At 37.9% G+C, this 14159-nt stretch overlaps 1 protein-coding gene across 3 annotated transcripts in view; it reads left to right on the top strand.

The window, feature by feature from the left end:
- Positions 1-14159, top strand: part of elmo2 (engulfment and cell motility 2) — a 137489-nt gene that overhangs the window by 92335 nt on the left and 30995 nt on the right. For all 3 annotated transcript variants that reach the window (XM_051932860.1, XM_028811693.2, XM_051932861.1), the window contains 3 exons: positions 7372-7494; positions 11051-11182; positions 11478-11582. In XM_051932860.1, the coding sequence (XP_051788820.1) occupies positions 7372-7494; positions 11051-11182; positions 11478-11582 (360 nt within the window). The remainder of the gene's footprint in view (positions 1-7371; positions 7495-11050; positions 11183-11477; positions 11583-14159) is intronic.

Below are 14159 nucleotides of genomic sequence, written 5' to 3'. Positions count from 1 at the left end.
GTCTGATATCAACAATATATGACATGGTTCAGTACAATATAAAATGTTTTTTATAAAAATTTCAAATGGTAAAAGTGCAGATAAAACAACTCCTCCCAACCCTGCCCTAAGGGAAAAAAGGTCACACTGTCTGTCGGAGTGTGTTAGGGAAAAAAAGGAAAGAAACACCTCCCTCCCCTCATATTTAGGATTAGTGATTTTATTTTAGGGGGATGATTGATTTCTAGCTGTGTGTGCTCGTTCTTACAAAATTTTAATGATATCTTGTAATGTTTGGTTTATCCTTTCCACTGAAAGTTAAAGATTAGCCAAATTAAGAAAGTAAGCTTTCCAGTGAGTAAAGGATAGTGCATCTGTACTCTTCCAACAGGATATCGGTGCTAGCTCAGCTGCTATAGCGTATAGACAATTCCATGATACTGTATAGTGTCTTTGAGGGGAGATATACAATCACTTCACAAAATTAAACTGTATTTGCTGGCGATTTGGGTTTCTTAAAGCTAGGTGAATATTTCTGAACAGAGTTCGAGGAGACAGAAGATATAGAATTAATATTACAAAATCAGATTGCATTGTTTAGATGTGGGCGATAGGAAGCCTTTCACAGTAAATCGTATAAAACAGCTACTGGCCTTGAATCATTGCCAAGGGATGAGTAGAAAGTTTGAAGAAGATAAGAAGGAGTGATAAAAACTGAGGAATGTTAGCAGATTTAAGAACTGATCTTAACTGTAGATGAAAGAAAAAGGAGGTGGAATAAATTTTAAAGACTTAGAACAGGGGTTGCATTTATAAAACATTGTGTATACTGAAATGTAAAAATATTCGAGTGGCAAAAATCCAGGGAAATGCATATGCCAAAAAAAAAATCAGATTTATAAAACTTGGGAGTATAATCATTTCTGGGCAATTAATTGCAATTATTTATACAACAATAAATGTGTCTTTAAGTAATGGAGACACCTTTAATGTCCAGATACTTTATAGAACTACACAGGTAAACTGACTGGTGGAAAGTGCAATGACTATATGAAGAATTTAATATCAAAAGAGAGGACTCTAACCAGTTAATCCTAAATCTAGATAATGTTCCAAAGGAGTTACATAGATCAAGGACATGAGGAAGATCTGAGGGTGCATTTCCCAAGAAAGGGAGAAGTTGATTCAGGTATAGAGAGATATTTTATGGTAGGTTCCAAATGGCCACCATCAGAGGCTCAAGAGCTAGACGAAAGAGTAGAGTGGAGGGGCAACATACAGTATATCCCCGACCCCTATGGATATGGGAAATGGACGAAAAATTTACAAGTTAGTAAGACCCATAGGCAAAGGTGTGGAGTAAAATAAGCTGCAATATTTTAACTTAACAAGAGGAGGTCTTTCACGGCATTAATGCTGATCCAGAACTTTACCTTAAAGTCCTGAATACTCAATTAACACAGTGCACACTCTTTATACCTTAAAAATCTTCCCCCAATGCTTGCCATTTAAAAATCAATGTCAAACTGCTAAGTTCATACCAGCAGCAGTTAGGTCATGTCTGGTGACCCATAGTTAGCACACATTATCAGCTGTATTGATTTTGGAGATCATTAATTGTCTTATCTGTAACTACCTGTCCTTACATTCCAAGATACTCCTTTAACAAAAACAAAATATGAGTCACTTTACCTTAACATAACTGTATTGACTACCTGTCCAAATATTTTATAGGTATGATATACATAATAAGTAGCTATAAAGATATAGATTTGGTTAAAACTTAAAGAAATTAACTAGTACAAAACTATTTAACATACATGAAATCCAGTTCATTACTTGTTGTTAAATATTTTCTTAGTGATAGGATTTAAAGTTAACAGAGCAGAATGCAAACCCAGAATTGACTCATATGTCCACATACATGAAATACAAATTAAGCATATATTCAGCATTTCCCTCCTTTTTTTTTTAAAATAAAATGCAAAACCCCATGTCCCAAAAGTAGAAGTAAACCACTCTGCTAATTCTTTTCTGAAAAGAACACCATTGTTTGAACCTCCTACTCCACATGTTATATCTTGCATATAAACAGTCATATCTGTAATATGGGAAGCATCTAGAATGCACATACAACACTGGGAAGCAACAGTAAACACTGGGAAGCAACAGCAGCACACGTTACTCCTTGAGAGGATAGTATCGTGTCCAATGGCATGTGATTTTGGAAAAAAAAACAGTCTTCATGGCCACTTGTTCAGCAATTAGTTCTTGGAGAGACAAGGTAGTTAAACTGTTTACTAGACCTCCTGGGGTTAGTAGCGAAGGACAGAACTAAAACAAACGAGTGCCTTTATGAACAATGCTGAACATCCTCTCTCTGTCACACTAGCAGCCAATGAATTATTAGGCAGAAATGTGTCACGAAAAACTACTGGGGCTCGTTTATAACAACAGTAATACGTCTGCATAATGCCTCCCTGGGACTGTGACAACCAAGTCAGGGAATTTCTGTCTTTTTAATTTTATTGATTTATAGTCATTGTGATGTGTGTTCAGACCAAAGTGTGTGTTGTAGGACAAAGTGTGCATTATCCATTATGCTCTGCTTTCGTGACACACCTGGCCTGTTAGGAAAGCAGATTTATCAATGATGCAGGAATCCAGCTGCACAAAACCCCCACTTGCATTCCAGTTTAAGTAACTGAACTCCAACTTTTACCAGAATCTGCCTGGACTTCATCTGATAAAAAAGGTGTAAAATCAGAGGTGACCCGACATCTGTCCAGAAGCCCCTCTGCAGACCTGTTGAGGTGCAAAATAGATCCAAGCAACGACAAAGATGGACAGAAGAATCCACCTATTAGAAGGTGCTGATTTTGTAACTGGAATTGGCTTCCTTAACACCACATGCACCCCATCTCCTTAAGTATGGAAGAAGAATGTCCTTCTGGGATGTTTGCTGGAAACTCGCTGAACTCCCAGGGAATTCTCTCAAGGAGGGGGAACTCTCCAGAATGTATTTCTAAAATATTCTGTTAAACTAAAAGCTATGAGCCTCTTGCTTAGATGAGCTAAATTCAACAAACGCTTTATCTTCGCTGGGTCCTATCTGTCCAGCCTAAGCTGTGTGCCAGTATTCTGACAAGGCTGAGAAGCTAGGTCCTCAAGAAGAGAACTCTTGGGCCAGAATGAGTAATGTCTTTTCCCTATTAAACGGCAAAAGACAGCAGAAGACAAAACAAGGAAGCAGCAGTACAGCACTGACAAGACCATGCAGCAAAGAGAGTACACTCCAACAATCCTCCACCAGAATCCAGAGCAACAACAAAGCAACAACTCCACACAACATCATACATAAACTTTAAGGACTTGGTATTAAGAAAGGTAAGGTACATAAAGCAGGAGCTTTGCCGAATTAATGGATTAATCCCACATTATTATGGCATGCTCTTGAGTGGCTGTCTTCATGATTATTAATCATCAAAATTCCTACAGTGCATTTATCTATTTAAGGAGCTTCTGTAAAAAGCCAAATTTCCCCCTGGGGACAAATAAAGTTCTGTCTACTCTATCTATCTAAACAGAAGTAAGTGACACACATTAATATTTTATCCTAATGTAATAGATTATGCTAGATTAGCCTCTGAGGCATAATTAGAAAGTGTTTAGATGGATCTGGCCATCTCAGACGCTTAAGGTTATCTACTGTCTTGATGTTTTACAGGTGCCACAGACAGATTTTACTTGTACACTTGGAAATAGGGAATGCTTTACTGCTTAGTCCAGGGGCCTCATGTATAAACAGTACATACGTTCAAAAATGTTGCGTAAGCCCATTTCCACGCTCAAATCGCGATGTATAAAACCTAAATTTGGCGTAAAGCCACACACATTTTCACGGTAGCTAAATGCTTGGCATACGCAAGATCTCTGCTCGGTTTTGCAGACTGGTGGCACCCAGCGTCAAAGCAGTGCTACTGTTCCAATGTGGTTTCCCTTTCTTTTTTAGATCCACATCCCTGACGCGGCTTTATAAATACACTGAAATTAACCACATATTGTTTATTAGTTTAATGCATCTGATTGTAATTAACCTGTAACAATATAATGGTCCACAGAATGGTCAAACTATTCTAAATGCCATAGCTGCTTTAGCGCTGTTACTCTCACTACAACTTCTTCTTCTCTCAGCTGCTCCCGTTAGGGGTTGCCACAGTGGATCATCTTTTTCCATATTACTCTCACTGCAGCACTCAGAGTATTTATATCACTGTATCTGAGTGGGGAATCACAGCTGTACAGCAGCTGATTGGAAATAGATTATTGGTATACAACATCAAGCACATGCTGCCTCAGCCATGCTGTCTATTGAACAGCTCTCATACAGCAAACGCTTCAGAACCTTTCCTTGCGGTTCAGAGGAGGTATAGTTCATCCCAAGAACTATAAAAAGCACTCAATCAATCAGTCCATCAAGTGCTCCTTATAGAACGCTTTGTACTTATCAGTACAATTACCTCACTGTAAACTTGCGATACAGTTATTGCACAACCTGAGCCACTTGATAAAGCGTGTATTTACATATGATGACAATATTTTTAAGATGAAATGCAGCAAAATATGTTTATTGCGCAGATAAAACTAACTTCATTTAAATAATCTATTTTGTTAATAATTAAACATGTGAGGACATGGTGCCGCAGCACTAGCGAGGAGCTGGCGCTCCGTTCACCGATTGTTCCTGCCTCGCGCTGTATTCTTGCTGGGGCTTGCACAACACTGGAAGGATAGATGGATAGAATAATTAAACATGTACCACGAAGATATTTCAATGTTCCTTAAAAGTTTTGAAGAATCGACGTTCTAAGCTTACAGATGGCTTAACGTCTATTACAGAGCTGATTGTGTGGCGATTGGGTATTTGGAGAAAAGTAAGGACAGGAATTGGGGGTTAGTACGTTTGAAAGAGACAGTACTGCTGCAGTAAATTATTTCATCGAAGGTCACGCACGGCCCAGCAAGCATCTTGCGTGAGGCCACCGTGTTCCCATGTTTAATAACATGCTTTAACTCTTATCATCATGAAAATTATATCAAGTATACATCTCAGTATTTTAATTATTCAGAGAGCTGTAATATCATGAACATAATGGATTCTGTGTCCTGTCGGAGGAAGAGAAAGCCCGTTTAAGAAGCACATAGTGATTCACACACATAGAGCACACAGAAGATCAAATACAAAACAAAGCATTTAACATGCTACTTTAGTTACGATGAGATTTGAGAAACTAGTAAATTAAACAATTTTAAGATGAAGTTTATGATGTTCTACTTTAATGACAAAATAAACTGTGATTAAAGTGGAAATTTCGAGATGAAAGTTGACGTTTCGTGCTTTTTTCCCCACTGTGTGCTTATTTTTTCTCTCTGTACCCTAATAAGCTTTCATATGACACTCAGACGGTGGGCTATGACTCGCCTTTTCACAGCGACTTTAATATCTGACAACTTCTTTTTTATTTCGGGCACTGTGCGGCTTTGTGAACTTGAGCTTTCGAGTTTCTCCGACACTCTATGTCACTCAATCAACTTCCTTTTGTTGCTTATACAACTGTTTAAACCAACAAATAGTAAGGTTTTCCTTGCCTCCACTTGGTATTCGCTGAAATTCTTCTATTTCTCCCTGTGCTTTTGCCATTGCCTTTTCACAGAACGCTGAGCTTAAGGGCTATTTATATTGATTTGCATATTCAAAGAGCCATAATTCTGGGAGGAGTTTGGGGAGTGGCAGCAGGCGCATGCACATGTGTTACTTTTCACGCTGACCGGGATTTATGTAGCGGAAGAACGTGGAAGTTGGCGAATGCACAGATTTATGCATCTGGATTTTTTTGTGTGTATGCACATTTCCGCTTTTGTCCTTACGCCATGTTTTAGTGTGAATTCTACGCACTGTGTTATGCATGAGGCCCCATGTGTTTTGGATTGTTATTGCTCCTTGACAGGTCACTCTGTAGTTTAAGTTCTTTTGTTTATGATCAACTTTTGCTAGAATAATATAGCCTGCAAAAGTAACTCTGATCGGACATACCTTTTGAGCTATACAGTTATATTGATTTTATGAAAGGTGTCTATGCCTCCTTTTCTCTCTCCTAGAGAGAAGAGAATACATGGAACCCAATCCAAACTCCATTGAAAGCTTTCTCCAAGTCCCCTCACAAAAACGTCTCTTTGAATTACTGTACATGGTTGCTTAGCCCTTTTCTCCATTGCAGTGCCCTTGTCAAAGGAGTATTAAAGAAAGCTGACATCAATAGACAGAGCTGAGAGACTACAGTCTTACATAAATAGTATTAGTAGTTGAATGCATGGAATCATTAGGAAGTTGTTAGCATTTTCACTTGGAGTCTACTTATTTCCTGAGTAAGTACAGAGTACTGAGTTTTTGTGGGTTATTTATGCACAGCTTTACCCATATAGGCTTGTAAATGTGAGCTTCAATCATGCCTTGCTAACTAGTGTGAAAGAAGGTCTATGCTAAGCTATTCTCTCCTAAGATGAGCTAGAGAAAGTATGTCTTATCTTGAATAAAACCGCTATTATCAGAAGAGATGGCTAAATTAATTGCTAGATATTCATTTGCACGTAACTTTTACATTTAAAGAAGTATGTTTCCAGCTCTCTAAGCTAGCTTCTGTAGTTTGGTTTGAGTGTGAAACACTGATGTAGGCTTACAGGCTTTCAGGTGGGGAAAAAGGTTTTTTGCCATGCCAAATAAAACTGGAGTAATAGCAAATCATTAAAAGTGGATTAAATACATATTGAGTGTCCTCAATGAAACAGCCATACATTCATATAAGAGCTGGACATAAGATAACTTACCATAACTACATTTACATTCACCCTGACCTGTACAAAGTGCCGTAAGGTGCTATAATGTGTGGAGAAGCTGATTCATGACAAAACACTTTTGCTACACTTTAAGTTTACTGAATAAGATAAATTGATTTGACTTTTGTAAAATCCATTGTTACAAACTAGGCTGGAGGACCAGTGGGTGCAGAATGCAATATAAATGCATCAGCAATGTGGTAGGAGATATTTTTTCAGTGGGAAGCTGTCCATTAATATGCTGTATGTTGTTTTAGTTTCCAGTACTATCCATTAAATATTCTCACAGACATTTTTAGCATGTTTGTCATGGAAAGTGACTTTAATTTTATTTTCAAGCCAAGTTTTCTGCCACACACTTGATTTTTCACATGCTATTAGGCTTTTCCAGAGCTGCTGCCCAATTTCTATTATGGTCAATGTATAGGCTTAATGTTATAAAAGAAAAACATCTCTCATTTAGATTTGACTGTTTTAATTTTGTTTATCTATGTGTAGCATGTAATTCGTGGAAATCGACCAATCAAAGCAGAAATGGCTCATCAATTGTATGTGTTGCAAGTGTTGACTTTTAATCTCTTGGAGGAGAGGATGATGACCAAAATGGATCCCAGTGACCAGGTAATGTAACTTCTTGTAATTGTATGCACTTTTCACTATTGTTTAATTATTTTCTTAGTTATTTTGCTTTATTGTGTACTCTTTGATGAGTAATTATGGAGTAGATAGATTAACAATAGTTTGGAGATGACATTTTTTTTTGAGTTACATTTCATACACTACCATCCAGATTATGAGCAGCAGTGTTGTGCAGTGATAAGGTCTGTCGGTTTGTGCATTCATTGTTTTGGGTGCATATCTCACATCCCCAAAATGGTATTGGTTAGGTTAATTGGCATTTCCAGAGTCTAGTTTGAGTGCGCGTATGTGCATAAGTGGCCTCTGTGAGGAACTGGCAGGGGTTGTTTCCTTTGTATGCATGTTAGGCTAACTTGTGATTTTAAATTGACCCAGTGTGCATTAGTGGTGGGCTGGTGCCCTGTCTAAGCCTGATTCCTGCCTTGCCTTGGACTCCTGTGAAACAGAATTGAATTGAGCGAGTCTAGGAATGTTTGTTCATGTCTGACCATGTTCTATTTGTATTCATTAGAGTCTTTTCCAGAGGTGGTTTTCTTTAAAAATATTTTAGCAAAATACATGCGTTTAGGATGTTATGAACATACAACTGGATGACTTGACATGTGGATTATATGACTCAAGTAATGGGAGATTTTTTTCATGAATGTTTTTAATACTGTTTAGTGTTGTCAAGCATTGGTTACTATAGATGCCTATTATATTAGAATTTTGTTATCTCCATTCTGCATGAAAATATGGGCTTAAAATGTTTTCTCAGGATTCACTACAAACTACATTAGGTAACTAATATATAAAAAAAACATCTTACCTTTCTGGTAGAGTATTAATTTAAAGCAAGCAATTTTTAATGTATTACTTATTTTATTTTAGCTCTTCAATTTTGGGATAGAAATTTCTATGTTAACTTGCATGTGTTCTTACACTACTATGTGTTTTTTCATGTGAAGTAATACATCTGACCAGTCCTAAAATCCCACTTCCCCTCTACTTTAAACAATCATTACTTGTATTCTTGATAAATCTGTAAAGAGCTTATAATGAAGCGTTGTATGTATGAATAGGGAATGCATAATGAAAATTGATTAAAAAGAAAAACTAAGCTGAAAGTTGATGGGTGGATGTTCATTTCCATCCATTTTCCAACCCGCTGAATCCGAACACAGGGTCACGGGGGTCTGCTGCAGCCAATCCCAGCCAACACAGGGCACAAGGCAGGAACCAATCCTGGGAAGGGTGCCAACCCACCGCAGGACACACACACACACCCCAAGCACACACTAGGGCCAATTTAGAATCGCCAATCCACCTAACCAGCATGTCTTTGGACTGTGGGAGGAAACCGGAGCGCCCGGAGGAAACCCACGCAGACACAGGGAGAACATGCAAACTCCATGCAGGGAGGACCCGGGAAGTGAACCCAGGTCCCCAGGTCTCCCAACTGCGAGGCAGCAGCGCTACCCACTGTGCTACCGTGCCGCCCGGATGTTCATTTACTTTATATTATTTTTATTTTTCTGTAAGAGCTCTGTAAATGTATTAACCAAATTACTGGAGTTCATCTATAAACGTTTGTGCCAATGAGGGTTGTGGCAGCATCTTAATGAGCTGAGCAGACCAGAACACCTTATCCCCAGCAACTTCCTCCATCTTAGAGAATTCCCAGACACTCCCAGGCCAGTTAAGAAATGCTTTGTATTCTACTGTGACGATGTGGGTCCGCTCCATGCTCCCAACGTCCTTACGGGAGCCTATACGGATTTAAAACCTGGCCCCTGTTTTATTTTTTAAAGCCGCAGACCCGCTCTACCACATCTAACCATCATGTAGTAGTTGGATAAGTCTTTGTCATATATAGCACTTTAAATATCAATTAAATTAAGTCAGATTGTTGCCAGGTCTGGAATGCATAATTTCCTACAACCAAAAAGGTTGATTATTCCTAGTTAAAGGGACAATCCCAATTCATAAAAATGGTGAGTAAAGTTTTTCACCACTCTAAATACCACACACCACCTTTTTAGCTACACTGTGCAATTTTTGGTCAAGTTTTGTGTTAACAGTGGTACATTTATAAGACTGACAATTTTTTTCTGGGAAACAATCTGTAGTGAAGAATCCTGTATAGCTGATTGACTGTAACAGATATATAAAGTGTCCTTTTCTATCTTTGAGTAATGTATGTAATAATTTTACTGCTTAACATAACTATAAAATAAATAAATAGGCAAGGTGGTAGTAATTTTTGAAGTACACATAGGAGGATATGACGCTTGCAGTAGCTCATGTGTAACATGATGAACAGTAATTATGGAAGAGCTTACTCTTCAAGGAAATGGTGCTACTGTATTTCTCTGTACACAGGTCCTTATCTTGAACTTGATTTTTCTTTGTTTATTGCCAGGCAACATAGTTGCTAAGAATTTTTCTTGGTGTTACATCCATTAACACAACAAGGTAAATACAATTAAACAACGCAATGCACAATACATGACACATCACAACATTATATAAAGCAGAAGTGAAAAAATATTGCACAAAACATATAAAACAATATGGTTAAGCAAAATTGCACTCGTATCCAATAATATATCAAGTATGTCCTTTTAATCTAAACAGAAAATAAAAATAAACATAATAAAGATTGGATGGAGGAGTTTAGAAATTACTAAGACAGAAAAATCGGATACTTTGTTTAATCATAGCGACTGCAGTAGTAAAGAACCTGTTTCTAAGTCTAGTAATTCTTGCCTTTGGTCCAGCAAAACGTCCTTGTTGGAAATAACTGAAAGAGATGGTGGCCCTTGTGAGTGAAATCTTTGATCATATTTCGGACACATTTCCTTTCCTGTTATGTATACTGGACCTCAATTGAGTCCAGATTCAGGCCTATATCTTTTCTGTTATCCAGATAACAATTGTGACCAGATGCATTGTCATGCCAGACTAATACAGAGTGAGGAATCTTTCATAACAGCTCTATAAAACTAATTTTTAAAAAGAGCAGTTATGTTTTTATTCCAGTTCAGACAGTAAGTGATAGTTGGGCCAAAAACTTTAAATGATCCTATCCTCATCCTGTTTACAGTGACATCATTTATAAACTAGTGGTGTAGGAGGTGAGAAATGTCTACTAAATTCCACAATCATTTTTAGGGAATTTAACTAAAAATTGTTGAGGGTGCAGCAACTGGCCAACTGATCTACCTAATTTCAATAATGCATCTCATTCCCATCCAAGATCAGACCAATTAGGATGGTGTCATTAATGCACTTCAGCAGTTTTAACATAAGGGCCACTGAAGGTGCAGTCATTGGTGTAGAGTGAAAAGTATAACAAACAGAACACATCCCTGAATTTCTAACATCTTTTCCTTGGAATGTCAGAGATACAGAGTCATTGTGGCACAGTCCAGATTCATACTGAGAAGTTTGCTATGGAGATGTTCTGGTATGGTTGTGTTAAATGCAAACCTGAAACTCACAAATAAGACTGTCTCAGTTTCCTTCTTGCCAATGCCTCCATAAATTTTCTGTGCAGGGTCAAAGGGACATTATCTTCGAGTTACGTAGAATTGCCTTTGATGCGGATTCTGATCCAAACAGCAGCAACAGCAGTACTGAGAAACGAAAGGCCATGTACACCAAGGACTACAAAATGCTGGGATTCACAGTGAGTGTCAAGTCGTGGGACTTGAATTAAGTAATGTCATGATACTAAGTCTATTGGAATTGATTACTGCCTCCTACTGCTGAGGAGTATTTAACATCACAGACAATTCTCCTGAATGCTCCTAGAAGAAAAACCTCAGTATATCTCTACCACCCATGACAATATTTATTCCTTGTGAGCTTCTGTTCATCCTAATGAACATATTAAATCCTAAAGCCCTAGCTACTGTAACAGAATGTTTTGTGATGTGAAAGCAATCTAAAATTGCCTCATAATCTGTTTGTCTCAATTACAGAATCACATAAACCCAGCTATGGATTTTACACAAACTCCACCAGGAATGCTTGCCTTGGATAACATGCTGTATCTTGCCAAAGTACATCAGGATACTTACATTCGGGTAAGAAAACATTAAAAAAGGAATTAAAACAAAGTTCATGTCATACACATATCGACAGATGATAATTGTCAGTTACAGTATAAGATAAAAACCGGATGTGATTGCTAGTTTTATACGTAATTTTTCAAACTGATGGATACCAATTCCATAGAGTCATACTGATCTTAGGCAATGTTTATGTGTAAAAAAAAAAAAAAAAAAAAAGCAGGACCAGAAAATGAGAACATTAGACAAGATCGGGCCATTCAGCCCAAAAATGTTTGCCAGTCCTATCCACTTAATTCCTCCGAAATAACACAAAGTCAAGTTTTGAAGATCATTAAAGTCCTTTTGTCAACCACACTATTTGATAACTAATTTAACGTGTCAATGGTTCTCTGTTTGAAGAATAATGTCCTAATGTTTACCCTTAACAATTTTCCCCACCATTTCCTCATGCTCTTGTTGAACTCATTTTAAAGTAACAGTCTTGATACACTGCCAATTTAGTCTTGATCCACTGTATTAATTCTATTCATAATTTTGAACACTTCAGTTATGTTGCCTCTGTATCTCATTTTGTTTAATCTAAAAAGGCTCAGCTGTTTGAATATTTCCTCATAACTCCTTCCCTTTAGTTTTGGACTCAGCCTAGTCTATCTTCTTCTTTGTAGCCTGGAGACTAAACCTGTACATTGTACTCCAGATTAGGCCTTACCAATGCATTATAAAGAATGAACATTGCCTACTTTGACTTGTACTCTACACATTGTGGTTTATAACTTAATATTCTGTTAGCCATCTCAATGGCATCTGAATGCTGTCTGGAAATTGACAATAACGAGTCCTTTACAACTCCTAAATCCTTCTCATAAAGGTGTACTTTCAATTGTTGTACCTCCTATTGTGTATTGTGGCCACAAGACGGCAGTGTTGCTCCTCAAACCCAACAGGACAGATACTGACGACACAAGTTAAAAGCACAATGATTTGTTTTATTGCGAGGAAACCCTTCACAATGCTTTCCACCACCACAACTACAAGTAATTAGGCACACATATGATTCTCTCCATCTCATTTTCTCCTCCACTCCTCCCAGCAAGCTTTGCCCTCCACCTAGAGACTCTGACTCTGACTGGGTTTGATGTGGTTCCTTTTATATTGGCTAACCCAGAAGTACCTCTGCTCTTCCATCCACGTGGTCTGCCAGCACTTCCGGGTTAGGCAAAAACCATGTCTCATACAAGTCCTCCACAGCACCCCATGGTGGGAACCCCGGCACCCAACAGGGTTGAGATAAAGAACTGCAAGTCCCATATTGCCCTGCGGGAATCCAGGGCACCGCTGTAATCCCAGTGAGCTGATATCTAGCGTCTCTTGGAGTAGTAAAGAAGCTGTCTTCCCCCATCCTTTCATATCCTGGGCGTCCCAGCTGGGTTGGGCTGCCAGCCATCTGTTACAGTAGTGAAACCTCCCATTTTACTTCCTACATGTAATACTTTACATTTACTTACATTAAATTTCATCTACCACAGATCGTCCCCAGCCTGTACGATGTTCAAAACCCTATGTAATGATTTAATGGATTCTAGATTATCTTCCAGTTCTGCTAGCCTGGTGTCATCTGTAAACTTAACCAGCTTGTTATTTATAATCCTATCCAACATATTTAAATATAGTACAAATAGTAGTGGTCTTAGCACTGACCCCTTTTGGACAACACTCAACATCTAATAAGGTTCCTTGCACAATGACCCTCTACTTCCTTAGTTTTAGCCAGTTCTGTACCCATCTACACACTACATCCTGAATCACCACTTGTCTATCTTGTCATGTGGTACCTTATCAAATGTTTTGTTAAAGTCAAGATAAATATTATCACATGCAATGCTTTGATTTCATTTTGTTGCTTCCTCATACAATTCTAGCATGTTAGTAAAACATGACCTCCCTCGTCTGAATCCATGCTGACTTTTCAGTAAAACTCTTGTTCTTACCATGTGTTGCTCAGTCATATCCTTGATGATTCCTTCCATTAATTTACCTGTGATGCATGTTAAGCTTACTTGCCTATAGTTACTTGGATCTGCACAAACAACCTTTTGTATATAACAGGACTTATTTGCCATTTTTCAGTCCTTTGGAATTTTTCCAGTGCACAGTAACTTCCTAAAAATATGTAGGGTTTATATATGTACTCCCTAATATCCATAAGCACTCAGATATAAATATTATCTGGTCCTGGTGATATGTTTGATTTCAGCCTTCTTAATCTGAGCAGTACTTCTCCTGTTACAATTTCCAAATCACTTAGTGCCTCCTCACTACTCCTTGTCATTGCCGGGAGGTTATCCATATCCTCAAATGTGAAGTTATCTGCTTTTTCATTTTCTGTATATTTTAATTCCCCTTTACTATTCCTGATACACTTCAACTCATCCTTGACAGCTCTTTTTGTATTAAAATATTTAAAAAGTCATCTTTTGCCTTATCTACAATATTCCTCTCTAACTGCCTTTCAGCTTCCGTAATATCCTTCTTAATGTTTACCCCCATGCTCTCATATGTCCTGCGATTACCATTAGTGTTATTAGTCCT

This window comes from Erpetoichthys calabaricus, chromosome 10 (genome assembly GCF_900747795.2).
Source record: "Erpetoichthys calabaricus chromosome 10, fErpCal1.3, whole genome shotgun sequence".
NCBI lineage: Eukaryota > Metazoa > Chordata > Cladistia > Polypteriformes > Polypteridae > Erpetoichthys > Erpetoichthys calabaricus.
Note: the sequence above shows the minus strand (reverse complement) of the source record. Positions and strands in the feature narration are given on the sequence as shown.